General features: G+C 52.8%; 1 protein-coding gene across 10 annotated transcripts in view; it reads left to right on the forward strand.

Annotated features, from left to right (window-relative positions):
- Dab2ip (DAB2 interacting protein) overlaps positions 1–19,909 on the forward strand; it is a 174,442-nt gene extending 154,533 nt beyond the window's left edge. For 8 of the 10 annotated variants that reach the window (XM_057754505.1, XM_057754503.1, XM_057754507.1 and 5 more), the window contains 10 exons: positions 563–707; positions 800–944; positions 2,564–2,800; positions 4,503–4,704; positions 6,618–6,796; positions 8,258–9,146; positions 9,804–9,956; positions 11,899–12,092; positions 16,427–16,514; positions 17,032–19,909. In XM_057754505.1, the coding sequence (XP_057610488.1) occupies positions 563–707; positions 800–944; positions 2,564–2,800; positions 4,503–4,704; positions 6,618–6,796; positions 8,258–9,146; positions 9,804–9,956; positions 11,899–12,092; positions 16,427–16,514; positions 17,032–17,199 (2,400 nt within the window). In that variant the 3' untranslated portion in view covers positions 17,200–19,909. The remainder of the gene's footprint in view (positions 1–562; positions 708–799; positions 945–2,563; positions 2,801–4,502; positions 4,705–6,617; positions 6,797–8,257; positions 9,147–9,803; positions 9,957–11,898; positions 12,093–16,426; positions 16,515–17,031) is intronic. The other 2 variants (XM_057754506.1, XM_057754504.1) reach the window with 2 other exon arrangements.
- Positions 19,910–20,123: the final 214 nt, after the last annotated feature.

Raw genomic sequence — 20,123 nt, forward strand, 5'->3', positions numbered from 1 at the left:
CCCAGGTCTTTTTTGTTTTTTTCTGAGACAGGGTTTCTCTGTGTAGCCTTGGCTGTCCTAGAACTCTCTTTATCGACCAGGCTGGCCTTGAACTCAGAGGATCTCCTGCCTCTGCTTCCTGAGTACTGGGATTAAAGGTGTGTGCTCCTATCACCTGATCAAGGTTTTGATTCTGTATTTAAAAGGATCCCCAAAAATCAGCACATTGGAATGAGGGGTTTCCATAGTTCCAGAAACCCTGGCCCGTGCTGGCTCTCTTGCAGGTTCTGCACTGGCCCCTCCTCAATTGCTGCCGCTGAGTCTCTTTCTGCTGTGCCTCTTTTCCCTCTCCTGGGTCTCAGGTTGGCTTTGACCTTGAGGAAGGGAGCAGCCACCCAGTCAGGTACCGCAAGCCAGAGAGGAAGGTGTGGCTGAGCTTCTCTGCCAGTGTTTTCCCGCTGCATCACGATGAGCAAGCTGCCTCCGAGGCCTGCTGGGGTGTCCAGCAGCCGAGAAGAGTGACGGTTCTGCCATCACATCCGCTCAGCTCAGGTTCTGCTCTGCTCTCCTCCCGTCTTCCTAGGACTTTCTAACAGACCTGATGATGTCAGAAGTGGACCGCTGTGGCGACAACGAGCACCTCATCTTCCGAGAGAACACACTGGCCACTAAGGCCATCGAGGAGTACCTCAAACTTGTGGGCCAGAAGTACCTGCAGGACGCATTAGGTAGTTGGGGACATTATTGGGCCAGCAGGTGGCAAGGGTTGGGCAGCGTTCATCAGACCCTCACTGCCTTCTCCATGTTCACCCAATCGTAGGTGAGTTCATCAAAGCTCTGTATGAGTCGGATGAGAATTGTGAAGTGGACCCAAGCAAGTGCTCAGCTGCCGACCTTCCTGAGCACCAAGGCAACCTCAAGATGTGCTGCGAGCTGGCCTTCTGTAAGATCATCAACTCCTACTGGTCAGTGCCACATGCCTAGGCCTCCCATCCTTCCATCTTGGCTGTCCTCTTTTCTGTCAGATTTCCCCCCTCCCTACTCTCCTTGGCCCAACAACTGACCTCACTGAGTTGCTGGATTGCCAGGTTCCTGTCAGGGCCCTTCTGAGTTCTAGGAAAGCACTCCAGAACATCTGTAAGGTGTGTGTCTGTGTGTGCCTGTGTGTACCTGTGTGTGTCTATGATGGAAGGAACTTGGAGATGGCATTTCATCGGCCACTCTATAGTGAATAGCTTGCATGGGTCGAGGCCGGTGTCAGCACCCTGGTACAATCCTGTTTTTCTGGCACCTACTCTCAAGGCTCCTCCCCTATCTGTTCCTGAAGGTTCTCACACTTGAATCAATTGAGCAGTAGTAGGTATGAATGCCTAAGCACAGCTAGGCCTCCAGCCTCCATTTGTTTGCTTCCCGCCCTAAGACTTTAGACCCGCCCCTCCCGTGGCCTTGGTCATCTGTACTGTGACTGGGAGCATTCTAGAGTCTGCCAGGGCAGGTCTGGAATGGGAGGTGTTTGTTATTCCCAAAGGACAGGCAAAGGCAGGCCAACTGGGTGAGCAGTGGCCTCGGGAAGGGGTCAATGGCCAGTCCTGGGGGTAGGCACCTATTGTCCAGGTCCCTCAACCTGTGTTGCACCAGATGCTTTCATGGTGTAAGGAGACAGCTGGAGAGTCTCAAGATCCCTTAGAATACGCTGCCATTTCCTGTGGAACTGAGTTCTCAGCCTCTGCTCTCTGTTCCACAGGGAAGACATTGTGTGGTAGGAGTCTCTTTTTTTCCCCTCTGGCATCTGGCAGAGGCTTCTCTCCTGGACAAGTTTATCAGGAGACATCACCTGGCTCAAGCACCAGGCGTGAGGGCTGCCTACCCCCTCTTTAGGGCAGCCCTGCTGCTTCAGCCTCCTTTGTTGCCACATGCCCTGCTGGGCTACTGTAGACTTGCAGGGCAAGGGGGATGGGAGCCGTGTCAGACTGATCAAGTCTAAAGACAGGCCTCCTTTCATCTCAGAGAACCTGAAACTGAAACTCAGGAAAGCCACCCTGAGGCAGGTGGGTTGGGACACTCAGTGGAACCAGGAATCCTGTTTCCATGCCTTCCTACTGTGTCACCTTGGCAAGCTGTGTTCTCACTGGCTGAAGGTACTCCTGCTCAGTCATCATGAGCACTGTGGAAAACTCAGATTCCTATGACATTTGGGGCAGAAATGGGAGCCCAAGGAACAGCAATCTGTCTGCCCTATGGTTTTCTTCTTCCTTAGAGCCGGAAGCCTGTTGTTAGGGTGGAAAGATAAGTTTCCCCTGGGAAGATGTGAGATAGTGTCGTGTCACTCTTGCTGCTGAGCCTGGTGCGAGTCAGTCCTGCCAGCCTCAGCGCGTGCCCGCGTGAACCTTGAGCCCACCCTGTGTGGTGTTGTCTCTGGCCTGTTGAGCAGCCTCCCTGCCCAGCAGGTATCTTGCCTAGTTGTCTGCAGCGCCCTGAGCTCATGCCACTGTTGGCATGGAGATGGCAGTGAAACCAGATCTGGCCCTGTGCTGTCCTGGGCCCTGCCTGACCCCCAGGCCCATCTTTGTCTGTCCCTACTCAGTGTCTTCCCACGGGAGCTTAAAGAGGTGTTCGCCTCATGGCGGCAGGAGTGCAGCAGCCGTGGCCGACCAGATATCAGTGAACGGCTCATCAGTGCCTCCCTCTTCCTGCGCTTCCTCTGCCCTGCCATCATGTCGCCCTCGCTCTTCAACCTGCTTCAGGAGTACCCTGATGACCGCACGGCTCGCACCCTCACGCTCATCGCCAAAGTCACCCAGAACCTGGCCAACTTTGCCAAGTGAGTGTTCTGGTCCCATGGGGTTGACGTCCACCAGGACAGAACCTTGGGGTGTGTCTGTACCTGACCTGGGCTAGTGCAGCGGGCCTTGCTTTTGTCCCTGTCACTCTCAGCCACCCCCCACCCCCACCCCACCCCACCGCTTACTTCAGAATAAAACCTCCTCCACACCCATCCTCCCAAGGAAAAGCACATGCCATTTTGGTATGCTTCCTTGGATTTCAAAGGTGGGAAGACAAGATATTTTTTCCTTCTGCTTTTTTGAATTAACATATTATCATAAAATGCCATAAGGGTTCTCCTGTGTCTTTTAAGATCAGGCTCCACTTTGCAATGAATGGCTGACTTCCCGAGTAGCTGGGCACTTGGGGTAATGCTGCCAAGATGATTGCCTATAAAGCACTTCTGGGATTGGGGGCCGCATTCTTCTTTTCTTTTTTTAAAATTAGATTTGTTTTATTTTATGTGTGTTTTGCGTGCATGTATGTCTGTATACTACGTAAACTCTTGGTTCCTGCGAGGTCGGAAGAGGGTGTCAGACCCCCTGGTGCTGGATTAGGGATGGTTATGAACCTGCATGTCATGCTGGGAATGAGCCCCGGTCCTCTGCAAGAGCAGCTTGTATTCAATCACTGAGCCACCAAGGCCTGAGACCCCTTGGCCACCATTTTAGAGAGTGTAATTAGGCGTGGCAGGGCTGGGGTGATCTTATTAATTCATAGCTGTAGATTGACCCTTTTTCCAGGGCTCTCTGTGCTGGGTCCTGACTGTATCTGAGTTAGCCATGGCCCTGTGCCTCTGGAGCATAGCACGTCAGCCAGGGAGACACATGCAGGAGGTAGACGAATGGGGCTAAGACACAAACTAGAGTCCTAGGAGAGCCCGCGGCTGTGGGGAGGAGCAGTGGGAAGGCCAGCAGAGAGGCTAGCTAGCGTGATGGTAAGGGCCTGGCGCCCGAGGAATCTAGGGCATTAAGACAAAGCCAGAAGAGACAAGGCACAATTTTCGGGAGGGCTGCAGGGAGCCAAAGGCCACATGTGTAGAGGGGCACCACTCAGCATGGCCCTTGCCTCTTTTGGATCCTGAAAGGGATCTACGCTGAGCAGGCTCTGCCTGGAGGAGAGATGCTGAAGGAAACTGTAGCCATGCTTGAGGCAAAAAATGACAGAGGCACCGGGGAAGGAGGCCAGCTACTGCCAGGGACAGCAGTCACTAAGTGACTAGAAGATCAGTCAGCAGGCCTTGTCATGTGGAGATGAAGAGGAAAGGGATTGACAACTGCCAAGCTGTTGGCTGGCTGTCCAGTGAATGATGTGTCTGCACTTGAGATAGGGAACTCGGGAGCAGGGCGCTGGACTTGCGGTGCCCCATGACTCCAAGAGCTCAGGAGATACCTGGGCCAAGAGTGATCTGAGGGTCACCTGTGCACCGCCAGGCCTTCAGATCGCTCCAAGGGTGATCTGAGGGTCACCTGTGCACTGCCAGGCCTTCACATCGCTTTCTAGGCAGGGGCCCATAAGGGGCAGTCTGTAGAGGGAACACAGCATTCTAGTGACTAGCTCCTGAGAAGGGTAGAGTGGTCCTGGCCTTGGGAAGAGGGCCTGGTGACTCAAGAGTTCTTGAATGGCAGTAGCTGTGATGGGGAGGGAGATGGGACCTGACTCAAACGAGGGCACTCACTTTGGCTGCCCTTTGTGTCCAGGTTTGGAAGCAAGGAGGAGTACATGTCATTCATGAACCAGTTCCTGGAGCACGAGTGGACCAACATGCAGCGCTTCCTGCTGGAGATCTCCAACCCTGAGACCCTCTCCAATACAGCAGGCTTCGAGGGCTATATAGACCTGGGCCGGGAGCTGTCCAGCCTGCATTCCCTACTCTGGGAAGCTGTCAGCCAGCTTGAGCAGGTGCCTGTTGCCTGGACTAGATGGTGCAGCTCCAGGTTGGAGGGCTCACTGCGTGACAGATTAGCCTGTAGGGTACTCCCTGTCACAGGGACCTCTGTGGCTAAGTGCCGTGTTTACTCCCCAGCACTGGCTGGAGTCATTTGCTCTGGGTACTGGGTTTGGACCTGCTTCTCTGGGCTCACCTGTGGTGGCCAAATACCACATATGCTCACCCCTTACCTTGATGGTATGAGAAATGGGTCTGACTTGGATGCTTTACTGAAAATGCCCATGCTCTTGATTTTGTAGCCACTGGGAGGGAAAACTCTGAGGATCCTATCCCTTCTCATGTCAAATTGGAATTGGGAACCTCTGTGGAGCAAGGGCTTGTAGCTCAGTGGTAGGGTGCTGATCTAGCATGCACAAGGCCCCAAGTTTGGTTCCTAATTCAGGAAAGATAAGAAAAGAAAGCTTTTTATAATTGTCATTGGCTGTCAGCATGTATGCATACCTGACATTCCTTCAGTCACCTAGCCCAAGCAGCCCTTCTGTAGCTTGGCATTCTACCGATTTCCCCCAATGGCTACAGAACCCACTTCTTAACTGACCGTGCTTTCCAGTCTCTTGGGGGTCACTTTACAAAAGTAATAATTACTGACCTGTAGCTGGACTTTTCTCTCCCGCCCACCAGTTCCCTAATAGCCACTCTGAGGCTTAATATTAATTACAAACTATTTGGCCTGTTAACTCAGGCTTATTGTTAACTAGCTCTTACAACTTAAATCAACCCATTTCTACTAATCTGTATTTTACCATGAGGCTCTTAACTTGTTACCTCACATCTTGCTTCTCCGGTGGCTACTGGCATCTCCCAGACTCTGCCTTCTTTTTCCCTGTGTCTTTGCTTGGATTTCCCACCTGGCTCTATTCTGCCTGGCTGTTGGTCAAATCAGCTTCTTTATTAACTAATGGTAATAAAACATATTCACAGCATACAGAGAGACATCTCACATCACTGACTCCAGGCTCGAAGTCCCCTACCTCTTGTCCTATCCCGAGAGGTGACTCCTCAGTGTACTTTGCCATGCTGTCTTGTAGACCTGTTTTCACACGCAGGCATGAGCACATGTGGATCTCTGTTTTGCTGTTTGTTTTCTAGTGAGAACTTAATTGTGCACGGCCATTATACCCGTCGTCCTCTCTTGTTTGTGTCTTCCTACATCACGCTGTCCAGCACCATCTCTGGCCTTTCAGTGCAGCAGAGTATCCTGTCATGGGAATACTGCCAGCCTCATCCGTGCACGCTGTTGGATTCCAGTCCCTCCCTGAGTCTCACCAGCACTCTTGCTGTTGAAATTGCAGGGAGACAGTTTTGTTTATGGCTTCTTCCCTCCTTCCGGTCCTGAGCCAGTGTGCCAGTCACTGCCCTGTGGGTCTCAGAACCAGGCAGAAAATATAGAAAATGACCGGTGTTGTCACAAAAGTGATAGGGTGTGACAAGAATTTGAAATGGAACTGTTGCCTCCACAGCTGTGCCATAGGAATTGCAGGTTCTTACATCCATGGCTTTCCACTGCAAAGGTAGTTTCCACTCCCTTTAGCTCAGCCAGAACCCTCTGTGCCACATCCACGCTATGACAGGGAGGTTCAGAAGGGCCCAGGCACTATATTTTCTTGGGCCAGTACCCTGTGTATCTGTTCTATATCTGGCTTGTATCTACAGGCTAAGGTGTAGAGGGGACAAGTCTACCCTGATAAAGAGGCTAGCACAGATGCCTCTTGGGTAGGGAGGTATAGAGTGAGAGAGGCCACACCGGTATTGGGGGTTATAACACGGCAGATTTGTAGCACCTTCCTGGGTCTGACTGGTGGGGAGCAGGGCTCTACATTTCTGTGGTTCCAATAGGTGACGACTGCCTTTTCCATTTTTGCAGAGCATTGTGTCCAAACTGGGGCCCCTGCCTCGTATCCTGAGGGATGTCCACACAGCACTGAGCACTCCGAGCAGTGGGCAGCTCCCTGGCACCAATGACCTGGCCTCCACACCAGGCTCTGGCAGCAGCAGCATCTCAGCTGGGCTGCAGAAGATGGTGATTGAGAATGATCTCTCTGGGTAAGCTGCCAGGTGTGCTGGGTGAAGTGGGGTGTGCATGCAGGCTAGGCACAGACCAGCTGTGGTGTCAGGAAAGATGGTGCCCATACAAGTACTTAGGGCTAGCCTAAAGAGACCCAGAGTGTGTGGGGCAAGTTTAAGGGATGAGCTACCATTTGGGATAAATCAGAACAGGCTTCTCAGAGAATGTGGGTGGTACTTGTAGTGCATTTATGCTTTTTGGAAAAAATTCATTTCTGTTTTTGGGAAAGACATTCTTGGGTTTAAGGCTGATCACAAGCAGAGAGCTGAGAAAGCCCATAGTTAGGGATAATTACTGACCCCAATTCCCTGAGATTTCCACAGGACCTGTCCTTGTTAAAAATATCCCTTGCTGGGTGTGGTGGTGCACACCTTTAATGCCATTGCTTGGGAGATGAGGCAAGCGGGTCACTGTGAGTTTGAGGCCAGCCTGGTCTACAGAATTAAGTTCCGGGACAGCTCAAACTATGTAGGGAAACCTTGTCTCTGTCTCAAAACAAATAAATAAAACAAACACCCGTTCTTGTAATTCTAGGGCTTTAGAAAGTTGGTTTTGAGATCCCTAGTCCCAGCTTCACTGAGCACTGAGCATAGAGTAACTGGGCATAGTTACTCTATGAACCTCAAGGGCAGAGGGATTGTTTTGTAAAGAAGTGTGGAGTTGGTTAGACTGTGTGCCACACTCCCTGCCAAGGCATGGGAGCAGCTCGTGAGGAAGGTGGAGTGGCAGAACGGGAGACTCATTCTGGGGCAGCAGCAGCTTCACACATTCTTACAGCTGTGCTTGGTGTCTGGGCAAGGTCCAAGGTTAAGATGCAGACAGGTCTGGAGTGAGAACGCTGTCCAGCCTTGGGAGAGTGGGGGAGGGTGTGGCCTGCAGCACAGATTCAGACTTGCCTGCTTGCCTCATGCCCTTGACAACCCTTCTGATACCCTGTTTTTGTCAGGAATGGCAGCCCCCGCCTGCCACTCAAAAAGAGTGACATTAGGAGGAGGGGCAGGGGAGGTTTCACTACCTCCCTCCCTCCCCACTAGAGTTACTAGACTGACTAGGAACAAGAGGGGAGGCAGTAGGAGACCCAGTCACTTTGAAAACGATGTTCACAATTCAGAACCCAGGGATGGCAGAGAGTCTCCGAACTTTGGACTCAGGTTTAACTATGGGACACTTCTAGACCCTGGCAGCCATTGTCCCAAAATGCACCTACAGGGATAAGTCCTGCCCAGCAGTCTGTCCTAAAACTAGCAGGGCTGGTCCCTAAAGAGAAGTTCTGTCAGAACAGCCCCCTCACCAATGACCCTCCTGCCACCCAGCTGTGTCCGCGGCCCTGGTTCAAGATGCCAGGCCCAGCAGGTGGTGGTGCTCTTGGTTTGGACACACGAGGCTGGACTCACGGTTCTTTTCCCCTTCTTTCCCTGTGTGTGCTTGTCTCCCTGCAGTCTGATAGATTTCACCCGGTTACCGTCTCCAACCCCCGAAAACAAGGACTTGTTTTTTGTCACAAGGTCCTCCGGGGTCCAGCCCTCACCTGCCCGCAGCTCGAGCTACTCAGAAGCTAATGAGCCTGACCTGCAGATGGCCAACGGCAGCAAGAGCCTGTCCATGGTAGACCTCCAGGATGCCCGCACACTGGATGGGGAGGCAGGTTCCCCAGTGGGCCCCGATGCCCTACCTGCTGATGGGCAAGTGCCTGCAACTCAGCTGGTGACTGGGTGGCCAGCCCGGGCAGCCCCAGTGAGTCTCGCAGGGTTGGCCACAGTGCGGCGGGCAGTGCCAACACCGACCACACCAGGCACCTCCGAGGGTGCACCAGGCCGGCCCCAGTTGCTGGCCCCACTCTCCTTCCAGAATCCTGTATACCAGATGGCGGCTGGTCTGCCGCTGTCACCCCGTGGCCTTGGTGACTCAGGCTCTGAGGGCCACAGCTCCCTGAGCTCTCACAGCAACAGTGAGGAGTTGGCAGCTGCTGCCAAACTGGGAAGCTTCAGCACTACTGCCGAAGAGCTGGTGAGGCGGCCTGGTGAGCTGGCACGGCGGCAGATGTCACTGACTGAGAAGGGTGGGCAACCCACGGTGCCAAGGCAAAACAGTGCTGGTCCCCAGCGAAGGATAGACCAGCCGCCACCGCCACCACCGCCACCACCTCCTGCCCCCCGGGGCAGAACGCCTCCTACATTGCTGAGCACCCTACAGTACCCACGGCCCTCCAGTGGAACCCTGGCATCAGCATCACCTGACTGGGCTGGCCCTGGCACCCGGCTGCGGCAACAGTCCTCCTCCTCCAAGGGAGACAGCCCAGAGCTGAAGCCCCGCGCTGTGCACAAGCAGGTCAGTACTGTGGGCGGGCCTCCTGGTCAGCCAGCAGTCATATGCATGCCATGCTCTTCCTTGGTCATTTCATCTCACTTGCACCCAGCTGTCATCCCATGCTGATGGGGCTGTCCCGCCGCATCCCCTGGCCCACCCACCATATGCACTCCTTTTTCTGACAGTCGGGACCTTTAAGGCTTTAAGGAATGCCAGGCTCCTTCACCAATTCCCCGGGGTTAGACTGAGTCAGGAAATAAGGCATGTTTCTGTTCTTTCGTCTATGCCTAGTAAAGTTCTTGCCCAAACCCCAAGCCCACTTGTCCCTCCGGCCCTGGTTCCCGAAGCACTCACAGACTGAACCTACCCCTGAACGTACTATCAGGAAGGTGGCCCATCCCTTCCACCCAAGGACTTCAACAAGACAGATTGCTGTGCAGTAGGTTGACCACCCCTCAGCCAAGCTGCCACAGCACCTGATGGTAGCAGAATACAGTGCTCTGAGCCCACCTGGGCTTTTGACTGGCTCTGGCTGCCGTCTAAAGGTTGATGTCCTTGAGAAAGTACTTGGGCAACTTGAGGTCCTCTCCCTTCCCACCTGTGACTCCCTAGTGACCTGACCGCCACTGCCCACCATTTCTGCCTCTCACAGCCCCTCACAGCTGTGTTTTATTGTAGGGCCCTTCACCCGTGAGCCCCAATGCCCTGGACCGCACAGCCGCTTGGCTTTTGACCATGAACGCGCAGTTGTTAGAAGACGAGGGCCTGGGCCCAGATCCCCCCCACAGGGAGAGGCTAAGGAGTAAGGAGGAGCTCAGCCAAGCAGAAAAGGTAAAGCTGGGCTGGGTGGAGGGCGGGCTGCCTGCACCAGTACAAGGGGACGGGGTCAGAGGCAGGTGGATCTCTGTGAGTTCGAGACCAGCCTGGTCTACAAGAGCTAGTTCCAGGACAGGCTCCAAAACCACAGAGAAACCCTGTCTCGAAAAACAAAACAAACAGAAAAACAAGGGGACGGGGTCTTGAGAGAGCCTTAGTGGGGTGACAGTGCTTGCTCCTGTCACCGTTAGTCCCTGCAGAGACGGAGTCACAGAGCTGGGAGGAAAGCAGCAAGAGTGTTTCCATTACAGGCTGCATGTAGTTACTGGAGAGGGCATTGTGCAGGCTTGGGACACGGGGGTCAGAACTTGAAGAAGGCCTCTTGCAACTGGGCATGTAAGGAGCTGCTAGAGACTCTTGGGGAACTTTGGGAACGAGGAGCCAGAGGAGGGGTCCCATGACTGCTATGAGATCCAAACACACAGGTTCTTTCCCCTTCATTTAGGCCTGCCTAGGGCTTAGGGAGTTACCAAGATAAGGGATAAAGCTACGTTGCCAATGGGATGTGCTCTTTCATCCAGGGAAAATTTAAGTTGTGGAAGTTCCGGATCTCACCCCACCGTATATCTAGCATTTCAGGGGCAGTGGCGTGCTTTGACTACCCACCCAAGTCTTTAGTAGTCATGGCACCTCCCTGGACTCATGAGTGGGCCTTACCTTTCCCTGGATACCAAGCTCCAGGTAGATGGGGGAGCCAGAGTAGGACCCTACAGGCAGATGCTTCCCTTGCTATTCTCTTGGTATCAAGTACCCTCGGCCCTTTAATACTAGGACAGCCTGTTGCAGCCTCATGCGCAGGAGCCCTTTGTTCAGGGTAGCAGTGTTCTCTGTTCCCGTGCCCCCCCTTCAAGGGAGTTCATCTCCATGCTGCATTTGCTATCTGCCACCACCCCCTTGGTTCACTGCACCACCTGCTTTCCCCCAGCATGTGAAAGGAATCTGGGGACATGGGACATGATGTTCCCAGAGCCATGGTCAGGAGAGCAAGGAGGCCTGGCCTCCCTGCAGGCTCCCTGCTTCCTCCCTCTTCCCCAGAGGCTTAGTCACATCTGGAGAGCCCGGGATACCTTGTTTTGCCTTCCCCCTCTTCCTTGTTCTCTCCTGTCTGCACTACCATCTCGTTCCTGTGGTAGTCTGATCAGGTAGAGGCCGGGAGGCTGGGATCTCATCTTGCTGGGCAGTTGCTTCCCATGGGACTTGTCTGAGTCTTGCTGTCCCTCCTCTGTTGCCGTCTACCTCTCAGGGCGCTGACAGGTATCCTTCATTTACCTCAGGGTTTCTTATAAAAAGGTTACTGATGGCTCAGCCGTTACAGAGGACTCTGGTTCAGTTCCCAGCACCCACATGGTGGCTCACAGCTGTCTGGAACTCCAGTCCCAGGAATCTGACATCCTCTTCTAAACTTCTCGGGGCTATAAGTGATGCATATACCCATGTACAGGCAAAACACTCACACATCAAAAAAATAAATCTAAAAAGCGATTTAAAAAACAAAGTTCAGCCAGGTGGTGTTGCACTCCTTTAATCCCAGCACTCTGGAAGCAGAGGCAGATGGATCTCTGTAAGTTCGAGACCGGCCTGGTCTACAAGAGCTAGTTCCAGGACAGGCATCAAACCTACACAGAGAAACCCTGTCTTGAAAAACAAAAACAAAACAACAACAACAAAAAACCCAAAAGTTCAAACTTTGAGATTTGGGTTGAATCTTCACCCTCCTCCTGACTGCCCAGTTTGGACTGGGAGAGGAGGAGACAGACCTTGGGCAGCCACAGGCTTAAGCCTCATCACAGAACTGGGCTGGCTGTTCACTGTTGGACGCGTTCCTACCGTGCTCGGGCTGATGAGGCTATGCTCTGTGTCCCGGGTGCTGGCCCTTGGCTTGCGGCCCTTCTGGCAGGACCTGGCAGTGCTGCAAGACAAGCTGCGAATCTCCACCAAGAAGCTGGAGGAGTATGAGACCCTGTTCAAGTGCCAGGAGGAGACGACACAGAAGCTGGTTCTGGAGTACCAGGCGCGGTTAGAAGAGGGCGAGGAGCGGCTGCGGAGGCAGCAGGAGGACAAGGACATCCAGATGAAGGGCATCATCAGCAGGTGAGGTGGCCTCCCACGGGTCCACAGAGGCCTCTGAGGGGCAGGAGGGACCACAGGGCGGGGCGGAACTTGAGGGTATGAGGCACCGGTAAGAAGCTGGTCTTCCTGCCAAGCTCTAGGAGGAATTTGACAACTGGGTTTAAGATGCTAAGCAAGACACTGTGAGGAAGCTATTGAAGTCAGGGAGAAGGACAGCACACCTGGGCCGTGTCCCCTGTCAGTAGGGGAACAGTTTGGGTGGGGAAGAAGGGTGGCTGTGCCAGCTTGGGGTCTATTGGGTCTCTAGTGCCCTGGCATGTCTAAAGATTTTCTGCGGTCAGTTGGTTCCGGTAGCTAGCTCTCTTCCCTCTCTTCCCGTTGTCTCTGCCCAGGGACAGGGTGTGTGTACAGTCCTTGGTGTATCCTACCTCACAGTTAACACCAGGTGGAAGGAGTGTGTGTTTATAGCCTTGTGATTTGTTGAGACCTCGGACTGAGCAGGTGTGAGGTAGGCAGGGAACTCCTCCTTCACCTTGTTTTGTCCACAGCATAAGTCCTTCCCGGATCACCTGTGCTGCCTTCCTAGTGTTTGTTTTCTGTGCTGTGCTTCTGACAGCTACAAATGATGAGCAGAGCGAGCCTAGGTGCTGGACACCTGCTCAGCACGGCACACCCTGTCTGCACTTGGCTTCCTTGGCGCCTAGCCTTCTCTCCTTCCTTGTTCCCATGTGGCCCTGCTGCTCTTTTGTCTACGTGCTTGTGTTCTCTCGGTTTCTGAGGAAGCAATATTGAGCTATCTAATCCGGATTCCTCTGTTGGTTTTTGTGTGGTTGGTTGGTTGGTTGGTTGGTTGGTTGGCTGGTTGGTTGGTTGGTTGGTTGTTTGGTTGGTTTTTCAAGACAGGGTTTTTTTCTATAGCCCTTGGCTGTCCTAGAACTAGTCCTGTAGATGAGGCTGGCCTCTAACTCCCAGAAATCCACCTGCCTCTGCCTCCCAAGTGCTGGGATTAAAGGTGTGTTCTACTTCCACCCGGCCAAAAATGCACTTTCTTTTTATAATCTTTTCCCGTGATATTTCTAATGTAGCCACTGTAACTTTCTTTAACTGGGGTTAGCATGGTATATCATATCCTGTCTATGTATTTTCAAACCATTGTTAAGTCCATTTTCTCTTCTATAACAATATACCTCCACTGGGTGGTTATACACAAGAAGAATTTACTGTTCACAGTTCTTTTTTTTTTTTTTTTTTTTTTTTGGTTTTTCAAGACAGGGTTTCTCTGTAGCTTTGGTGCCTGTCCCGGAACTAGCTCTTGTAGACCAGGCTGGCCTCGAACTCCCAGAGATCCGCCTGCCTCTGCCTCCCGAGTGCTGGGATTAAAGGCGTGCGCCACCACCACCCGGCTACTGTTCACAGTTCTGAATGTTGCTGTGTCCAAGATCAAGGTGTCTGCTGAGTTAGTGTAACTCTCCTTCATACCTTGGTCCCTAGAAGCAAACTCTCTCCAGCTTTTTTGGTAAAGGTACTAACCCAGCAAAAAATACCTCATGACATAGTCACCTCTCAGAGGACAGCTGGTGACATCATGGGGTTAAGTTTCAGTGGACACAATTGGGTGTGGGCACAAACTTCCAGACTGTAACACCAATCTTTGTGCTTAAAGCTTATTTGATAGGTTTCTTATTGTTGGATCTGTTTATTATTTAATAATTTCTGCCTTTTAATTGGAGTGTTTAAGCCATTTACTTTTAATGTAATTCTTTTTAAGCCCCGTTGCCTCTGGCAGGTTTTCTGTTTGGGACAGAAGCATCTCTTTGTCTCTTCTTGCCTTCCTTGGACTCTATCTTTTATTCCATAGCTCCTCCCTTGTTGGCTTCCATACTTCATCTCCCCGATGCTTTGGGTATCTGTTGACAAGTTTTCCTCAGAGGGCAGATACTAAGTGTGCCAGGCTTCGCAGCTACAGTAGTAGTAGTAATGATACTGCTGCTGTGTTTGAACTGCTGTTTCAGCAGAGCCGTGTGATGTGAAGGTTTACGGGAGGAGGGGAACATCGTCCTATCTTGGTTTTTTCCCCTCTAGTTGTTTTTAAGGTACTTCTCTTGGCTAGAGCCATGCTCATTGTCAGAATGCTTGCCTGGCATGAACAGGCCTTAGGGTGGATCCTTAACACTAACAAATTTTAAAATGTATTTACTATTGGGGTGGGGCATGTGTGTGCATGCCACATTTGTGCCATTGTGTGTGTGTAGGTGGTATGTGTGTCTGTGTGTAGGTATGTGTTGGTGTACATTTAGGTATGTGGGTATATTAATGTAGGCAGTATAGGGGATACGTAAGTATTATATGGAGTGGGTGGGTGTGTCTGTGGGGGTGGGCAGTGGACTTCTATTGACTGTGGGTTCTGCAGATTTAGCTCAGCTTGTGTGCCAGTGCTTTTACCGCGAGCCACCTGATCCTCCCAATATTATTTTCATTAAATGTCAACAATTTGATTTTACAGTCTGGCTATAACATGCCTGGTATGGTTTTCTTTGTGTTGCTATTCTTAGATCTGTAGGTGGACGGCCCTGCTTCCTATTTCCTTTCTCTGACTCCCGCCCTGCCCCATTTCATTGACGCTTGCTTGCTTCTCTCTCTCTCTTTGTCTCTCTCTCTCTCCCCTCTCTTTTTAATTTTTGGAGCTGAGGACCTGGGTTTGGGGTAAATCCCCACCCCACCCTTTTTGGTTTTTGGTTTGTTAGGTTTTTTGGTTTTGGTTTTTGTGAGACAGGGTTTCTTTGTGTAACAGTCCTGGCTGTCCTGGAATTAATGTGTAGACCAGGCTGGCCTTGAGCTCTCTGAGATCTGTCTGCCTCTGCTTCCTGAGTGCTGGGATTAAAAGTGTGCGCCGCCACCACCAGGCTCCCCCCTCCCCATTTTATTATTTTATTTTATTTTATATGTATGTGACTCACCTGCATGATTTCTGTGTCTGCTACCCAAGAAGGTCAGCTGAAGGTATTGGATCTCCTGGAGTTAAGGTGCTGTGACCTGCCCTGTGGGGACTGGCAGCAGAACTCAGGTCCTCTGCAGGAACAGGGGCTGATAATCCACTGAGCCATCTGTACAGCTCCACGGTTTTCTTTTTCCATCGTTCCCTGAGTTTTGTTTTATATACATTTTTATATTACTGCATGGGGATTGAACCCAGGGCCTTGTTCAGGCTAGACAGTTCTCTGCCCCTGAATTATACCCCAACCTTTTTCCTTGAGACAAACTCTCAGTAAATTTCCTGGACTCTCCTTGAACTTGCTCTGAGGCAAGGCAGGTATTGAACTTGCTGTGTTCATCCTGCCTCCATCTCCCAGATAGCTGGAGTACAGGCCAGGGTCGTAGACATGACTGACATGAGATGCTTCCTGTGCGGTCTGAAATGGCATACCCCTGCTTCCGTGGCCCCTGCTGTAGTCCTTTCTACTTGAGTATGTGGTTTCCTCTCTAGTTTAGTTACAGTTTAAGTCTTCCCTGGGCATGTGGGATGTCTCTGTCTGCCATCTGCGTCTTCTCACCCATTTTCTCCTGGTTATAGATTTTATCTCCTTATATCTCTGTATCCTTGGCTGCTTTGGTGGGATGCCAGGCATTGTGAGTTTGCAGGGTTCGGTGGTAGAGGTTTGTGCTTGTTGCTTGTGTGGGATCTGTTCTGGAACAGAGTGGCACTGCCGGGAATCAGCTGTATCCTTGCAGGTTCGTTTTGGAGCTTTGCTAAGGTAGCACTTTCAGACCTTCGGACTTGACCTCATTGGGCTGTATCATGCATCCAGGTGCCTGCCCAGAATTCTTCACGGTGTCCCATGTAGCCCATCTTTCCCAGAATCAAGCTGGCGGACCTGTTCCCAGGGTTGAGACTCTTTCATAACCCCTGCCCTGCCTACTGTTTGTTTACCTGCTCACAGGGTAGAATTAGAATTGTCCTATAGATCCTCCACTTCGATCATGCTGAATTCCCCCATCACCCTAATCTCAGGGGGCTGCTAGCATCCTTGGGTGTGAGCTGCCCCCCTCAGCAGCAGCTGTACAGTCTGCAGTTATAGGCCTGGTGTGGTGTTCCCAGTGCTCTGAGCCCCTAAAGGGAGAAAGTGGAGCTTCCCTTCTCAAGGCCCACACCACCTCAGTAAATATGACGGAAGAGGTCTAGAACCTTCCAGGGCCTTTGTTGTATTCCATCCTACAGATCCTGTGGCATGGCATTCATTGTGTCCTGGAAGTGCACTGGAACAGGGCTAGCCCCAAAGAGCAGAGCTAGAGGTGGGGAGTCGTGTCTGTGCTGGGGGACAGGAGGGGTCACCGCTCATTTCGTTCTCTGGCCCCAGGTTGATGTCTGTGGAAGAGGAGCTGAAGAAGGACCATGCTGAGATGCAAGCGGCTGTAGACTCCAAACAGAAGATCATTGATGCCCAGGTGGGCTCTGGCCACAGTGTTAGAGAGCTGGCGGGGGTGGGGATAGCTGGCTTCTTGGTTACACCTCATTGTAAAAGCCGGGTGCCAGGAGCCACAGTGTCCCTGAGGATACTGACTACCTGGACTTTCTGGGAGTGGGGGAGGTGAGAGCAGGCTAGGGAGGGGGACTCTGGCCCACAAGTGCATTCACTCAAGCCTGTGTCCCTTTCTTCCAAATGCCCCCAAGAATTGGCAGGTTTGGTTAGACTGTAAACTGTGCAGCCTAGGAATTAGGAACTCTGTGTGTCTCGCATGCATGGACGCATGGGCTCCTGACTCTGAGCCTCAGGTGGCCACTTTAACTCCAGACAGAACCTCAGCACAGAACCTTTCCCACATGGAGCCGGCCACTCCACAGCCTGAGGCTTTTTCCACATTTGGCTTCCAACCAAGTCCTTCCTGTTTCTCTTGCCTAGCATGGTCCTCTCTGCATTCTAGAGCCCATCCTATGCCCTACTGATGCCCTCTTTGCCCACAGGAAAAGCGCATCGCCTCGCTGGATGCTGCCAACGCCCGCCTCATGAGCGCTCTCACACAGCTGAAAGAGAGGTACAGCATGCAAGCCCGTAACGGCGTCTCCCCCACCAACCCCACCAAATTGCAGATTACTGAGAACGGCGAGTTCAGAAACAGCAGCAATTGTTAACTGCCTGAGGAGAGGGGGACTGTGTGGCCCGGGGCAGGGTCTCGGTCTCGGTCGGGAGGCTCCCCACAGTTGCAGACTCGCCCACAGTGGGGGACACAAGACTGATGGAGTATGAGCCTGAGCGCACAGTGCCCCCTTCTCTTCGCCCACCTGAACAGCGGGCTTGGGTAGAGCAGCAGAGACTGCACGCTGGGGAGTGGGGACAGCCCTGGAGGGAGGCCTGCCAAAGGTGTCTGTTGGTTGTTGAATTGGTATGTGTTACCTTTTCTTCCTCGACCAGCCAAGTGCATGTACCCCTTACCCTTTGCCAGGGAGGGAGCTACTTGGAAAGGGCTCAAGTGTGATCTAGGGGTCACTCCTGGGACCTAATGGAATGGTTGACTGGTAGGCACAGAGAGGTTCTGTGGCCCCTGCTCATCTCTGCCCTGAGCCCCTGCCATTGCATGCAGCCCATCAGGGACGCTTCCTGTCCAAGCAGAACTGGAGTCACCTCGCTCCTGTGCCTGGCCCAGTCTCGCCATTTTCCATCTCCTTCCCTTTCTTATCGCATTGCCAAACAGACAGTGAGCATTGCACTTTCTCTGCGGTGCCCTCCCGCATACCTGTGAGGGATCCACAGCTTCCCACACTTCACATGTGGGCCTGGCTCATGCTCTTGGGATTCCCAGAAGCCAGAGAGCTGGGCAGAGGTGACCAGATTGCACCATGCATTGTAGCTGCCTTCTCTAGGGTCCCAGTGCATCCCAGCATAGTGGTCCTGTGGGGAGTGGCCACTGGTGCTCATCCTGCAAAAGTGATCTCATTTCTCTGATGGTTTAAAAGAAGTCTAATGCCTGCAGGCCCTGAGAAGGTGGATAACTGTGATTTTTTTTCCTTTCACAGTATGCATTAGAAACAAAAGCCCGCTTGCTCGCTTGCTGGAACACAGGGGCCTTTTAAATTGAGCGTGCGCACTGCATGGGAAATAGCGGCCCTGGAGGATGTTAGACTTGCTCCCTCTCCAAGACAGCAGCAGCCTGCACCAGGCCCCGTGTGTGCAGTCGCCTCTCCTCACCCTCCCAGCCCCAGCCAAGGACCCAGGCACTGCAGGCAGGGAGGGGCACACCCCACAGCTGGGGCTGGTTTTCCCAGCTCTAGGCTGTTCGTAGCATATCTGTCCCTCCCCCCATTGTGGGTCAGAGATGGGCAGGAGCTCGGGTCTCTCCTGGGTCCCCATCTGTTCCCACCCTAGATTCCAAGCCCTGGTTCTGAGTCACCTAGGGCAGGAGCTGGGGCCTTTGCCCAGACAGCGGAATGGGGCTAGGCAAGCTGCACTGTGCTCCTAGAGTCCTCATTAGGAAGGGTGGAAATCTGGAGGTGTGGCCTGCCGTGCTGCACCCCATCCTCAGTCTGTGGACAGGCAAGGGCAGATATAACCTACAACCCAGTTAGGCTACAGACAAATGCTGGGAGAGAGGGCTTGGCTATCAAGGGTCAGAGACCTCAGGAAGGAAGGAGGCGGGGCTGAGGTCCTGCCACGGCCCCTTCCTGTCCACACCCTGCACGCCTGTGCATTTCAGCCAGGGTGGCCTCTTGGGCAGGGCCTGGCCTGGGTCTTGCCCTTCCACTGCCCAGGAAGCCCTGTTTTCCTCCCCACCCATACTCTTGCCCATGCCTCATAAAGTGACCTCTGTCTGAGCGCCTCCTAGCAATATGGGGAGGTCCCCAGGCCTGGACAGGAGGGCGCAGGGCCAGATGCAATGGCCCCTCTGGTGGGGTTGTTAGCTCTCAGGCCGAGAGCCTTATTTACCTAGTGCAAAAACTGTAAAAGTGTACAGACTCTCCACAGATTTTTATCTTAACTGCAAGTCTGCCGATTTTTGTAAATGTTCTTGGTGTTTGACTGTAATGGAACTATTTCACCCAAGGGATGTACATAGTCCTTTAGTCCTGGTGCTGCGAGGGCTGGCCGGGACCGCTGCTCTCACGGTTGATACTGTAGCCTAGAGAACGGTGCTGGGCAGGACGGCGCTGGGCAGGACGGCGAGCTTTGCAGTCTAGGTGTCTGTCTTTGCAGCATGCTGTTGGGGGGTGGGGGAGGTTGATGGGGGCACATGCCCCAATGGGGCCAGTAAAGCATCCTCCTGCCCACAACCTTGGGGCTAAGCTCTGCCTACAGCAAGGGCTGCAGAGGCCCCAAGGGGAAGGATGGTCCCTGCTCTGGGAAGACCCTGACCACTGACACCCAGGCTATGCTGGAGAGAGCTGCCCCTCCCCTGCCAACACAGACAACTGACCTTTTTGTTCAACTTGTATGTTCAGGATTAAGGAAACTGCCAAACTTCCTTGGAGCGAAGACCTCTGACTACCCAGCAGTGGGGGTGGGGACCAGGGCCAGAGCTCCCGTGTACCCCAGCACCTGTCTGAGGGTAACCACTCCCTCATACACATACGTCTGGGAGCCAGACTGTCCAGGGAACCAGCCCCTCTTTTCTATATACTTGGCCTCAAGACTACCCCTGTCCCCCACTGTACCTAGCTCCCCTTTTGTAAGTATGTGAAAAGGAAAAAGTGCAAACGTCAGAGTCGGCTGGAGCCCTTCCCTCCAGCCGTGACTTTTAACCATGTAATAATGTACAGAGAACTTGTTGGTGTTTGAAGACTCCGTGTGGCTGTGCAATTTCTGTACATTTGCAATTAGAAATATTAAAGATTTATTTAGCTATTTTAAGCCTGCCTCGCCTCTTATTTGGCTGTGTCATGGATTGTTTCCTATGGGTAACTCTGAAGCTTGTGCTAGTAGTGTGTTCCAGTCACGATCCCTAACTCGGTGACCTGGGATCACCCCTCCTCTCTGCTGAAAGCCTGTGCTGGGAGCCGAGCAGCCAAGCTCTTACAGGCCTTCTTGACCCCTGAGTGCCTGTGGTGCCATTGACTCCTGGGGG

Source organism: Chionomys nivalis, chromosome 22, assembly GCF_950005125.1.
Source record: "Chionomys nivalis chromosome 22, mChiNiv1.1, whole genome shotgun sequence".
Taxonomy (NCBI): Eukaryota; Metazoa; Chordata; class Mammalia; order Rodentia; family Cricetidae; genus Chionomys; species Chionomys nivalis.